General features: G+C 40.9%; 1 protein-coding gene across 2 annotated transcripts in view; it reads right to left on the bottom strand.

Moving 5' to 3' along the window:
• nlgn2a (neuroligin 2a) overlaps window positions 1-14,817 on the bottom strand; it is a 214,014-nt gene that overhangs the window by 91,513 nt on the left and 107,684 nt on the right. The window contains exon 3 of one of the 2 annotated variants that reach the window (XM_085806187.1): window positions 9,540-9,593. The exons of the other annotated variant lie outside the window; for it this stretch is intronic. Within the exon in view, the coding sequence (XP_085662313.1) occupies window positions 9,540-9,593 (54 nt within the window). The remainder of the gene's footprint in view (window positions 1-9,539; window positions 9,594-14,817) is intronic. 2 annotated transcript variants of the gene reach the window in all.

Raw genomic sequence — 14,817 nt, 5'->3', positions numbered from 1 at the left:
TCTCTTGAGCTGTCACACCCTTACCTGACTGGTTTTCCAATTTAGCTTCAACAAACTCACAAATTCCCTGTATTGTATACAACTACACCAAAAACAACACAAGTGAAAGTTCTTCATTTGTTGTTGAAAATCATGTTGGGATGTGACTGATGGAATCGTTCCACCTGATACCAACTGTCTCCAGTGATCGTCCACAGTCCAAGTTTCATTTTTTTCTTCTCTTTTCGCAAAAATAATTTGTGATTCTGTCTCTGTACTTGTTTTGCACCTATTATTTTGGTTCTATTGTGTTTCTTTGTGCTTCCATTTTTATTTTTGGTTGGTTTGTGATCAATCTCAAATAGTCAGCTCAAACAGAGGCTGTGCCCAGTGACCCCTAGGGGCCCCTGGGCCTGTGCTTGATGAACCTTTCCAGATGGAGTCAGTTTTGACTAATGTACATCTAAGGATGACCCAATTGATTGGCCAATAATGAATGCTTCTACTCACAGATTACCATCACATATTATGGAAATATCACTTTTCGAAGGCTCTTTAACATATATTTGGGTGTTTGACCTTCTGGCCCCCAAAATGTGAGAATTGACCCAAAAAGAATCTGTAACTTGCAGACTAGAGGGTGAAATCTGTGTGGTTTTATGAGCTGTTCCCTGAGTTGTCGAATGTCATACAATGATGTCATTAGTTTTCAAATTTGCATAATACTACCCCTACCTGTGAGTACCGGTACCGGTAGAGGGGGCAGGGCTCATTTTGTTTTAAAGGGACGGGCACTGAAACCAACTGTTCTGAACAGGATTTGAACGGATAAAAGGGTGTGACGTTGATCCTTGGGGTATTTTGACCAAACACAGACATGGCTTTAAGACATTTGGGAACTATTTTGCTTTGTGGTTAAAGGGGCATTATATATCTCCTTTAAAACTGACCACCTGTGATTAATACTCTGGTGTCTGTGCCTGAGAGAAGCTCTGTGTTTTGTGTAGAGCCCAGATTCTGATCTGAAGTGCTGTGAGAATATAAAAAGAAGCTTGAGTTGCTGTGAGCTGTGAGTCAGAACAGTGAAGCAAAACAAACATGTTGCCACGAAGATTTGACTGATTCAGTCAGTATGACACGTTGCAGATACTTTCATTAAAAATGTTTTCTCCAGTGGCAATATATTTTTCTCTCTGCACATATTTGCTGTTGCAAATTAGCAGCATATAAAACTTCATTTCCTGGGGACAGATTTGAAAATATCTGCTCAGTGTTAATGTTTAATGTCAGTGTTTTCATCTGAAACAACACAGACAGATTTGGAACACTGGGCCCTTTTTCTTTTAAAACAAAAGCTTCAAATAAATGCCACATATTGTTTTTTCCGCTAAATCTCCTCAGTCACACCTCAGATCACAGCTCCAACCCTCCACTGCTGGGTTCAGTTCTGAGACGGCAGCACTGGGTGAAAGGGCGGCCATAGTTCAGTCCTGCTCTGAAGTCTCTTTGATCAACAGCTCCATCCATCTCTCTTCAATGTTGCATTTTCATTACAAGGTTTTGGTAAAAGGGATAAAGACATAAATAGTAAACAAACTACTCCTGTAGCCACTGAGACAACGGAGCAGCCGTCACAGATCATCATCCATTGGTAGAGCTGCATCTGAACCACTCAAGCAGGTGGAACTCCACAGCGCTTGCACAATGCTCGCTTCTCTTCTCATTTCACAATGTGCACACTTGACTGACAGATTTAAATGCTCCCTTGCTTCCATCTTATGCTCGAATGTACATTTCAGCCGCTAAAGCGTGCAGCACCCGGTCCTACTGGGGTATGATTCTGCGACGCCTCGCTAATGCTACTGATCTCAACCAGAGCTCGCTGGGAGGTCTTCTTCTCCGCAAAGCGTTTTCGACGATTCCAAACTTCATTTGTTTCAGTGAGCACTTTAAAGTTTATTGATTTGGATTAAAGAGCCCCACAATAGCTCTTGGCTAGCTGTAAGCCGGCATTGGGGGCATTCACTGAGGTCCTCGCTGGAAAGTGAAAGAGGAGCTGAGCCAGGCTTCAGTGCGGCTTCCCTCAGTCCCTTATAGCCATTACACATGGCGATAAATGCAGCCAAGTGAGAAGAAAAAAAAAACTGTGTAGAGCTTTTTTCCCAAGCTCTGAGCTAGCTGTCAGGCAGGACAGCACCAGCTAGCTCCCTCTCCCCCCCTCCATTTCTCTCTGTCTCATTCACTGCCCTGCTCCATCTCTCCAGTATTTTCCAATCCTTTCCCAGCCTCCTTTCCCCTCCTCTTCACTTCCTTTGTCTTGTCAAAAGGGTTTCAAACTCAATAAAATATTATCTGTCAGTGCGCAACAGAGTAGGTGTATATTCGACATGATATTGACACAACCTTGACACGACGTGGGCCGAGCGTGGAGGTAATGGGGAGGCAGGGAGATTCAGCAGCAAATAACCCACGGGTCCAGCAAGAGAGAAAGAGACAAGAGATTGAGTCTCTGTAGTAATGTTAAAATAAAGTTGACTTGACAGCGCTGTTGATCTTTTCCTGCAGAGGAATCTATTCCGTTCCATGTTGGACTTTTTTTTTTTTTTTTTTTTTATAATTCTTTGTCACGCTATAGTGTGTGTGTGGTTTCCTGCACCACACTGCCCTGTTGTGTTGTTTTATTTTTACATTTCCACATCATCTGCTCCTTAATGTTTTTTTTTCTTTCCATTCTCCTTTCATCATTTTTCAATATGCTACCCAATCTTGTCCATGTGCCGCCTCATTCCATTCAAAATCCTCTTATAAAGTAATTTGTACTCAGCACATAAGGATGTAAAAATTGTGACAAAAAAAACGAAATAATAGAATGGAGGCCGGTCTGCACATTTTCCACTGCTGATTGCTTGCAGTTTCCTTGTCCTTTTGTGTTCCACAATTTAGAGATTTGGCTTTTAGAATGTGTTATTGTACATTACATTGAATATTACACGGTGTCCACGGTGAAAAGCCGACAGGAAATGGGAAGATTTAGCAGGAGAGCATCTGCCTGGATGCTCTTAATTAGATGAAAATGAAGAAACATGCCAAGTGTCCCTCCTCACATGGCGCTGTTTCTCAAAACGAGAGGCAGCGGGTGAGTGCTGTAAGACTGGGGGGGTGGGGGGGTCTGAGAGCGTGAACAGAGAAGCCGATATGAGGAGATGCTGCATTGCCCACAGGCTGGCGTCTGTTAGCAGAGTTATATATATTATAACCACGGTGGAAACGCCACATAATACAGATAGACGGAGAGGAGGAAGAGGAGCAAGAGGTGGAGAGAGTAACAGAAAAAGAGGAGGAAATTAAGAAAAATATATTGATGCAGTCAGAAAAACAGAGCGCTTGAGACAAAAGTCTGTCTGCCTCACAGAGACAACGACAAACTCGTATTATTCCTCCACACCATCCAGGAGAGAGCATTGTAAATGTCTCCTTTTGTTTCTGTAATAAAACCACTCCGGCTCCCTGTCTTTCATCTAGCTCGCCATCAACAAACACAAAGCATTAAGACGCAGCTTCGTCTGGCGCCGCTATAAATCTAACCGACACCCCTTTACGTCTCTTTTGCCCATTTTTTTTCTGGTCTTCCGCTCCCCGTCCTCTCTCCCCCTCTGTCTCTGCTGATACTCAATGCTCAGTAATCATGTGAAATTAACTCACAAGACTAAAACTAATCTTGCGCAGCCAGAAATATACACTTGCTGTATGGCATCCACATCACTTTCTGCTATTATCCGACATATTCAATTAAAAGGCATTAATTAAAAGCTGATTCAGTAAACCATGCTCAGCCACCCGGCCAGTGGAGGAGCACTTTCTGTAGAGCTGCTGTTGCAGGCAGTTCATCAAAGGCCTGTTCGATACAAAGCCATTGTTTTTGCTTTGAGCAAAACAGCAGCATTTTACTGCTACTTTTTTACAATTTGATGCTTGGAGAGAGTTCATTTCAAACCCTGAACTTGTGCACTGCTGCTATGCAGAATAAAGCATGAGTTATTTACAATACCCTGGCTGAGATAAACTGTCTCTAATCAAGCCATTTTGTACCATATCATATCGTATCATATCAGATTGTATCATATCATATCACACTATATCTTATCTTATTGTATCTCATCGTATCGTATCATATTGTATCGTATCTTATAGAATCTCATCGTATCTTATCGTATTGTATCACATTCCATCTTTGTATATCATGTTGTATCTTATCATATATCATACCGTTCCATATTGTAATCGTATCTTACTGTATCTCATCGTATCATATCATATCGTATTGTATCATATCACATTGTATCTTATCTTATTGCATCGTATCGTATCATATTATACTGTATCTTATCTTATGTCATCACATTGTATCTTACTGTATCACAACGTATTGTATCGTATCACATTGTATCTTATCTTATTGCGTCTTATATCACATTGTATCTCATCTTAGTGTATCATATTGTATCTTAGCTCATCAAATCATATTGCATTGCATGGCATCACATCGTAACAAATCATATCCTATGTCTTTGGTGCTGCAGACACATTCTTATTGATCAATACTTGATTGACTTGAGAGTACCTGGATTTTACACAAAAACACAAAATTAATGACAATGTCCTAATGTCAACAATCAAATATAAAAAGTAAGCCAGTTCTTTATTACAGTGATGCAGCACAAATACATATTATCTATGTTGTGGTCAGAAAACGCAATTTATCGTTAATATTCATTCTCTGACTTTATCTGTGAACTAAATACATAACAGACTAATCCTCCTGATCTCTTCATTTCACCATAAACATGTTCAGTTCACGTAGCCTTGCTCTGATTCTGAACAAATCTCTTCATCTATGGCTCCTTATTACAGAATAAAGCCAACGTTCCCTCTAATAAATTACAATAAATCACAATTAAGTATGAAATCGATCATAAAGTGACATTCCTGTGTAATTAATGCATCAGGAGATGCATGTAATAATACAGCTGTCAGTATAGTCCTCCAGTTGAACAGACCTTGAGAGGAACGAGAGCCAGTTCATCTATAAACTTTATATCTCACTGTTTCAGATAATATTGTAGCAGAAGGTTTTATGCAACTGTAAAATAAAAATTAGGTGATATGTATAATTCCAGGGTATGTAACAGCATCATCAAAGGTAAAATCTAAAACCGACCCTCTGCTTCCATTGATTAATGATACTCAATATCATACTGTAATTAAACACCCAGCTGGACGGTTCATGTTCTTATCATCACCACTGATGACGAGGAAAACTTGACTGCGTTATTGGAAAAAGCCAAAGCCTGTTTCGATCCGTCACATAATCTACATGCTTAATGTTGGAAAAATCGATGTTTGGCCTTGAAAGGATGAAAAACATTGCACGCTGGTAAAGGCTAGAGGAAGAATATGAGAAGTAGCAGCTAAATACAGTAGCATACTTCTCTTTTTTCTTCCACTTTTTCCTATCTATCATAAGTCCTCACTAACCCCCTGTGTCTCTCTTCAATCCTCCCTCTGCCTTTTTTTTAAAAGACAAAAATAATGAAGCAGTGGAGAAATGAGGAATTAACTATATTAGACTGTTAGAACTTAAGTCGTGCAGCTGTGATATAAAAACTGCTTCAACAATGCCTTTATTGATGCATTGTTGTTGCTTTATTCCCATCACTATAGTCATTTTAATCATTAAACATGTGTGATGTAGGAGACTCCATCACATACCATCATTTAAATGGTAATGCCATCAACTCTGGGCCTGTCAGTTTGGTTTTGATGGAGTATTTCCTGTGAAGGGGTTTGTACTGTGTGGCCCTGTTTATATTATACTCAGTGTGTGTGTGTGTGTGTGTGTGTGTGTGAGGTGACATTGTTCCTGGCAGAAATATGTTCCAGGTTTGGGGCTCAGGTGGTTCTGATTTGTCTGTGATCAGAGCTGACACACAGGACTGCCTGGTAACACACTCTGGCCGTCTCTGTCTTGATTTAGCTCGGTCTCGCTGTGGTTTCTAATCTCCCTCCTCTCCGCGCACACATAATACGCGCGCGCACACACACTCCGGTCCTGTGCGCTGTGAGCTCTATCAATCTTTTTTTTTTTGAACATCAACAGCGAGCGGCGCCGCGGCCCAGCAGCCTTTGCTCTCCAACACCTGATGCAGGAGCAGAGAGCGAGCGGCTGTTGCTGCTGCGGTGTGAAGCCGTCTTTAATTCCTCGTGGCTCTCCTGCGGTGTAGCGGTGTACACTACACCCTTCTTCTACTTGTATAGAACAGCTCATGAATAGGTTTGTGCATGGCCTAGAATATACAGCTTAAAAGAACGCCAATTTGAAAAGGCAGTTGATACGCTGCTGAAAGAATGAGGACAAAATGGTGGACGGACTGGATGAACTGACTGCACTTCACTGTGGCTGTGATCAGATAAAAGCTGCCCGTGCAGTTTTTTAACTCTCTCACTGAAAACCATCCACCACGTTAAGAGAGTTATTTTGTTGCTTAGAAAATAATAATTAAGGAGCCAACTGAGTGTCGGCGTAATGGAAGTTTTTTTTTTCTTGTTCTTCTAACACTCTCTGCGCTCGGAGTTGAGTTTCTTACACTGAAATCTTTATTTGTGCAGCAGCTCAAACACTGCAGGTCTTTGACAGGCAGTGGTGCATCGCCTCAGGGTGGAACAAAGCACAGGTCAGGCTTAGCAGAAGTGTGGAAGTGCTACAGCCCTGAGTTGGTGTATGAATCATTTCCACCAGGCAGAGTCCAAGCAAAAGGACATGTGCATTAATATCATTTCTGCATAATGCAGCCGTTGTAGCAGAGCTACATTTGCATTGCATTGTCTCTACAGTAATAGTGCGCCTCCTGTGCATCAAAGGAGCAGTTGTTTAGATTCATTTTTGATGTTTTAAGTTATAAATACTCTGTTGACTACTTAGATTTCTTTATACTTTTATTCTTCACCACACACAGGTTCATGTAAGGGTCCAGCATTTACACCTGTGCTGTGTTTTCTTTGAATTGTTCATCGATACGAAGAAATATTTGCAGTTTTAAGACCCAAAACCCATCGCATTATAGTTTTACATCTCCTGTCTCTCTGGTAACAAAGGTCAGTCAGCCAATCAAAAGGGAGGAGGCTCTGACCCTCTCTTCTGATTGGCTGCTGAATGGAAATATATCTGATTTCAAGTAAACACTTAGAGAAATCATAACCTGTAACAGGATTGTTGGTGAAACTTGTGTGGGTTTGACTCTGTTGTGACATCACAAAGTTACAGAAGTCCTGACGGCTCATTTGAAGGCTCAGCTATCGAGTACAGGCTGTGTGAATTTCACTGTGGACTGAGCACTTTGAAACTCGCAGTATTAATAAAGGACCTAGAGCTGCTTTTTAATCAAAGAAGACATGGAAATCCAGCTTTATACTTATGGTGCCTATATATAGAACCTTTCATAAATGTGTTGACATCTAAAATACAAAGGATTAGAGGAGGTGGAACTGTGTTTTTCCACTAAATTAAACTAAAATAAATCATACTATCTAAAATCTAATATACTAAACTCCAGAATCTGCATATGCAAATATTGTTTCTTGTTTTATTTGCTAGACCCAAGAAGTGCCCGACTTTATTCAAGTCAGTTCTCAGTTTATTAGCCCTGCACGTTTCGAGTGCCCAAATCACATTTGTGCAAGTGAACCACAATTAGCCTCTACACTAGTTGTGATGTCACAAACTCCTGCCTGTACGCTAATAGAGGAAAACTCCTAGTATCACACTGTGCCCATTCATCACTCTGCACAGTGAAACTGGAGCACCCAAGTGAAATAACAATGAGAAAAACACATTTTTGAACATGGTGCGACTTTAACTGTGAATGTTTTGGGGCAGATTAATATAATGGAGGGAGTTTGTATTCTTCCACTAGAGTTAAATCCCAGGAGAAGGTGCAGTGTGTTTTTGAAACAGAAGTCAGACCATTATATCATTTCACAGGCTGGTAACTGATGTTTTCTTTCTCTTTTTTTTTGTCTTGCACTGGGGACTTTAACAGTTTGGCTACGACCCTGGTAACCAGTGCAGTTAATGGGGCTGTACTGGAGCTAATTTCCTTTGAGAGCAGGTTGTATTTTTCAGTTTTGTGCTGTTAAATGCAAAGGAGATCATCTGTATCTGCAGAGTTATACAGTGCATGTGTTTATTTGTCTGTCTTCACATGCAAGGACATGAAGTCTATCTTGATGCCTGAGTATTATTTTTAGAATGTTTTGTTTTTTTATTCAGGGACTGTTCAGTTCTGCTCCTGTACCTGAGATGAATTCCAGTTGGAGCTTTTGTAGCTGGAGTCAGTGAAATGGGATTAGCGGGTTCCCAATCAAATGAGGTTAATTGCACGTCACGATGAGGGATGAAAGACATATTTAGAGGAGGGGGAGGGGCGAGGGTGGTAGGGGGGTGGTGGGGGGGAAAAGCATCTCGACTGGGCTCGACTCCCTTCGACTGCTTGCTGACTGCGGCAGCTCAAAAAGTTGTGTCTGTGCCAGCGCGTTTGATCACCAAGAAAATCCTCTTGTGTCAAACTTCCTCCAACTCCCAACTTCAAAAAATACCCCAAATCAAAGAGCATCATGGAGCAAGAAAAAGATTCACCCGCACAACCCTCAAAATAGCATAAAGAGAAATATGTATCAAAATATCATCAGTCATCTTTTTTTCTCCAGGAAACAAGTCCAAAAGAACAAGGACGAGGGGGAGGTTGATGAAAGTGCAGATAAGATCCCCTCCACAGTGTATGTGCTGCAGGTGGGAGATAAATTAACAGACGGCTGTGCGTCCTCTGTCCTTATTCTAGCAGCCGATTAGACCCAAATCTTCCAGAGCGGGGCAGAAGTGTCCTTGGATGTCCCCAAATTTTTATTTTTTGCCTCACTTGATTTGATGTTATCATCATTGACTTGGAATGGGGCTAGCTTAATATTTGTGTCGCTCCTTACTCAATAGCAATTTCATCCTTGAGCTGGGGATTGAGGCACAATAATAATGCACCTCATTGTGTAAGCTCATCTCAATAGGTGCTTTGTTGCTCGAAAATCCAGACAACAATTTGGTATGGGGGACAATGCTGTTAGTGGGCCAATGTATTTTCAAGGGCACAGTGGTGGTGATGATGATGTCCGAGGCTCTCTGTTATTTGAGAGCGGGACAAGGACCTCTGGAAAACACACACAACAGCCTGGAGATGGGTTGGTAATGGAGGGTATCTGTGTTCCATCAGCCAGGCGTCATGATCATCACATCTTACATAAGCCTAGTGATTTGCATAGGAAAGGCAGCGCTTTGATTGCAACGGTCAGCACATTACACTTACACCAACACATCGGTATGCAGCTCATAATCCAAAAGTCCCACCTAAAGAGATGTTTGACTTGTGTGTGTGTTTTCCACTCTACTGCATGTGTACACATCCCCCAAAAAGACTTCAAAACAAGAAAAAAGGAAAAACATGCAACAAAAATACCTTCGTCTCGAGGCTTGTTCATTGAAGATTCATCATGTTTTTTTGTGAGCGGACCTAGGGTTAAGAAAAAAAGGGGGGAAAAAGAGAAAAGAGAAAATTCAAAAAAGATTACTGGCAAAAACGGAAAAAAAAAGAATATCAAAAAAAGAAAAGAAGCAAGAGCAAAAAGGACAAATCAGCAAGAGTTCATGTTTGCTTATTGTTTTGATTTTTTTTCTTTTTTTTTTCCTTTAAAAAGAGTACAAAAACAAAAACAAAAGGCATCACAGACACAGATTTATCACAAGAAAAGACACAAGATCAAAGAAGCTGTTGTTTGGGTGTGATTTCCTTCTCTCCCCCTGCAGAAGAAAATGGCTGCCATTGCTTATAGTCCCTCTTCCTTTCTCCCTCTCTCTCTCCTTTACACCCTGACTCTAATATTGTGGGACCAAGGTGGGTGGGGGGAGTGGGGTAAGGAGGGGCAGGTTAAGGGGGAGGAAGAGGAGGAGACGTGGAGTAATAAAGGCCTCTGTGGTTTGAAGAACAGGACCCAGCCCTCTCCTCCCACAACATGAGCAGAAAAAAGACCTTTTTGTTTGGTTTTTTTGGTAAATTTGTTGTAGAATAATAAAAAAAGAAGAACAGGCAAAGAAGAGGACACCTACAGGAAGAACGGGTCCTGATGCTCAAACCCCAAAATTCAAACAGCAGTGAAAGCACAGAAAGATTTTAAAGGGTTCGTTGCACAACAATGAATCAGTTTTAGAGAGACACACTCAACACAAAGACGCCTTTAATTAGCAGATAGACAAGCAGCCTGTAATGGTAAAAAGCATGTTAAACATATTTCAGATAAAATAGGGCACAGGTGCTTTAGTGGTTTGTGTGTGCTTGTGTGTGTGTGTGTCTGTCATTATTTAGTGGTTAAACCAGAGTTATTCCCCAGGCGGGTAAATAATTACATAGCACAACAGCAGTGTGTCAATTTGAAATGACAAGTAAGCGTGACGCTAATTGCGCAGAGGAGTGCAGGTAAAAGGTGAATGTAATTTGATCCCCATCTGCCCACTGGCTGTTTTTGGTAAATTAAAAGAGTGGCAGAGAGAAAGTGAAGATGACACATAGAGAGAGAGAAGGAAAAGGAGAGGGAAGAGAGGAAAAGATGCCCCGAGGAAATGGAGATAAAACATCCTCCACTCATCCCATCCAGTTGTTTTTTGTTTCTTTGTTTGTTTGCATGTTTTTTTATGAACTGTTGTGGTGTGTTAGTGGTTTTGTTGTCAGCCTTAATAAGCGTCGGTTTGACTCACAACCAGGAAGTTGCGGCGTTTAAAGAAACCACTACAGCATCTTACACAGAAGAGACATGTCGGCTCTCATGTCACGACAAAAGCTCTGCGTGACCGTTCCTACTCTTCACCTCAGCTTTCAGATCGAGCACTACAACTACAAACACGCTCCTCAACTTTCATTGCTTTTTTTTTTGCTTTCATCTGATAAAATCCACTTTGGTTAACCTGAGGTTTTGGCAGAGCAACTGGATGTATTCTTCTGTTGAATTTGAGAATGAAAAGCTCATATGAAATAAGACTTAATGGCTGAAAAGAAGGTCGGATCTTTACCAGAGGGCCTCGAGACCCGCTACAGAATGGAATATTTGTCTGTCCTTCGAATGAGAACCAGACTTATATAAATAGGTACATCTGTTCTGAACCTCCAATATAAGCAATAACAAGAGGCAACTTGAGTTCAGAGAAAGCACAAAATGCAAAAATGGCAACATTTTAAGGGCAAGACATGGAGAAAAAAGCTTGGAAGCAGAGTACCACTTTTTTTTTCTTTCGGAAGGAGCACACCTTCCCAGTAAGGCTCCTTAAAACCAAATGTAAACACCATCTATGTCTAGCATGCTCACATTTTGTTTCCTAGTTTGTAAAACCTGAAAAGGAAGTTTATCATGTTGTCAATGATATTTAAAAAAAACCCTGAAAACTGAACCATGTATTTTATGTGACATTTACAACGTGAGAACAGAAGTTACTCAGACTTGGACTCGGTTTGTGAAATCTTTCAGAAACCATGTAGATGATTGAAGATAAAAGTTCAATCTTGACCTTGGAAACAGAAATTTTACCCAAAAATAGATAAAAAATAAAGAAATACGTAAATGTATATAAAACCTCAGCTGCTGCTCGTTCTTTCTGGAGCGTGTTTACAGTTTGAAGACGTTCATTCACTGAGGAAAACCAAAAGATGTAGCTGAAAGTAACAAAGAGGTGATAGATCTGAAGTTGAGAACAGTAGTAATTCTACCCACTGTATTTTCTCTATAAAGATAATGCAGTGTAATTGAACCCCTTGGTATTAAAACAGCTCGTTACATAAGGTTTTTTTATAACAGCCCCATAGAGCACAGAACTGCTTAAGACATGTCAATGATTGGCCCATGCCAAATCTATTTGATAAGAAGTTTGTTGAGTGATGAAAAAGTTGCAGCAGTTACCTGCCTGTCAGCAGCAACTCCATCTTTGGCGAAAGAAACGACAAACTGGGGAAATGTAAAATCAAGCAACTATTACACGGCCTGCAACACGCTGGGAAAAAAAGTGCAAAATCTGAGCATGATTGACATCTATTTCTGCAACGAGTGGGCGAGCAGCCTGAGCACTGAATCAAGCCGAGTGAAAGGAAAAAACAGCTGTTATCCGGCATTTTTAGGTTTGATTTTCCCAATCAAAGGAGCCGACGGGAGCATGTGCAATTTGATGCAGAACTGTATAACTGTAATTCCCATCAACCCCCCTCCACACCCTACACCCACCCACACACCTAACTGTAGGTCACAAAAATAACAGAAAATACAATTACCGTAAACCCAGAAAAAACAGAGAAATGATATGATTGATCACTTTAAAACACGGCTGAAAAGAGGAATCTGACACGTCACAGTTGTTAGAGCTAGAAAATGCTCTTTTTTCTAATGTTATAATCAATCACTGTGCTTCCTTTGCCATGTACAACGGAGCTGCTGAAGAATATTTTCACCCCTGACTTGCTTACACCCCTCTCTCCTCTAAACACTGTCTTTCTTCCACTTCTTCCCCCTCTTCCTCTCCTTGTGTTTCCCTGTGTGTGTGTTGCAGCGAGGCAGCAGGACGGCCCACTGCAGATCACTTTGAAGCTGGTTACGTAAGGCCTCGCTTAGCTTCTCCCCACGGCCACACACACACACACACACACATACGTGCAAAACAGACATACAAGTCACACAGGTATGTAATGGAGATGCATACACGCTCAAAAAAGGTGAGGGGGAAAATAAAGAGGCAACAGAGAGATGAAAGAGAGGATCAATACATGTGGCATTTTGTGTTAATGTATCTATTGAACTGTATTTGTGCAGCTGGGGCTGACAGACACAGAAAGAAAGACTGGGGATGATGATGATCTCCCTTCACTGTCCTGGACTGTATGTTTCCTATTTATTATGTTTCAATTGATGAATGGCAAAATGAAAGAAAAAGTTAACAGCATCATTCCAAAACATCTCCCTTCATCTGATGTTTAGATGGTTTAGATGATGCTAACATGTGTTCAACTGGGTTGGAATCTAGTGGCTGTGAAACCCACACATATGGTTCACATCATCAAACCACTCAACCCCCGAGTAAAAACATCTGCAGTGTGATCTTTCTTTAGTCATCTACACAGGTTTGTCCTTTAACCTGTCAACACCGCAATCTGTACCCTTCTTTTACATTTGTACATATTCTATTCTATGGCTAAATCATTTCAAAATAAATATGATACAATATTGATCTTAAAGGACTGTGCTGGTCAGTCAATCTGTTCGGCAAGAGTTTGCAACGATACAAAGGATTTAAGTGAGATGTGCAGACTGAGAGCTTTGTCTTACTAGATGAAGCAGATGTTGACAAAGGTTTCCTTCTGTTACATCATTTGCATTTGCAAAAAGGTAATAAATCTTAATGTACAACAAAAGGTAAGATAGATAGATAGATAGATAGATAGATAGATAGATAGATAGATAGATAGATAGATAGATAGATAGATAGATAGATAGATAGATAGATAGATAGATAGATAGATAGATAGATAGATAAAACTGCAAATATATCATAGCATATTGCAATATTTTAAATATCGCAATAATATCGATATGGAGTATTGTAATAATACCTCAATGCAAGGTCTCTGGGGGTTCCAAACCCCTAATAGATAGATAGATAATTGTAGAGTAGACAGTAAGTAAGTAAAGTATATTTATATAGCATCTAACAGAGTTACACGGTGCTGTACAGGTTAGAATGCATAAACATTTGAGAGAAGAAAAAAAAACAATAGAAAGCTGTAGACAGCAGTCCAAAAAGGACTTATTTGTCAGTGTTTATGGATGTGAGTGAGTGTGTATTTGTGTGTAACAAATGTTTATGTAGAGGCACAAGAGTAAGTAGGTGTTGAGTAGCTCATTTAGGCAATGTGTGCCAGTCTGGCATGATCTACGAGGAAATGGAACTGTGTCTGACAGCTTGTGAGTGAGTGGAGAGCATGAATGATGGACGCTTGTTCAGAGCCGCACAAAGGACTCTGCTGTGTGTGTGTGTGTGTGTGTGTGTGTGTGTGTGTGTGTGTGTGTGTGTGTGTGTGTGTGGAAAGAGATGGGGACGCTGTCATTGTCCTAGAGCTGAAATACTGCAGGGAATAAGTCAAAGATTTGTGCATGAGCGTGTGAGAAGGTGGTAGATGAGTAGGAGTTGGAGGTAACCTGCCCCTCTCGTTCTAAGTAGTATAAATGTTTGGTGTGCAGTATGTGTGTGTGCATGTGAAATACTATAATACAGTATGGGTACGGACCAATCAGGCGGACATACCAAACCACCAATCTCCTACATTCATTATCACACACCGGCGCCGCTCTCTGAGCCTCCACACCCCCTGCATGTGTGTGAGCAGTGAGCGGGCCAGTCACAGAGGAATAAGCTGTGAAGATGTGTTGTGTAAAATTTTGCATGTGTGATGGCTTATATGTTGAAGGAGAACATAAAATGTGTACGGGAACGGGCATCAGCAGTTTTGCATGAATTTACCTCCAAAACAACTCGTAACATTCTGTCAGCGTGGTGAATGAGCAGGTCAACTTGTCCACCAGAGCGTTTTGGAGTTGTTGGATTGTGTATTTGACGGGTTTTTAATGAGGGAAACCAAGAAATCCCATTAGCCTCCGTAGCGTAGCTCTGAGCAGCTCGCGGCTCTGCTCCACTGTTCTAAAAATAGC

The sequence above is a fragment of the Trachurus japonicus genome, chromosome 18 (assembly GCF_045865225.1).
Source record: "Trachurus japonicus isolate A0001 chromosome 18, Traja_1.0".
Classification (NCBI taxonomy): Eukaryota; Metazoa; Chordata; class Actinopteri; order Carangiformes; family Carangidae; genus Trachurus; species Trachurus japonicus.
The sequence above is the reverse complement of the archived record's forward strand: the minus strand, read 5'-3'. Positions and strand labels throughout refer to the sequence as shown.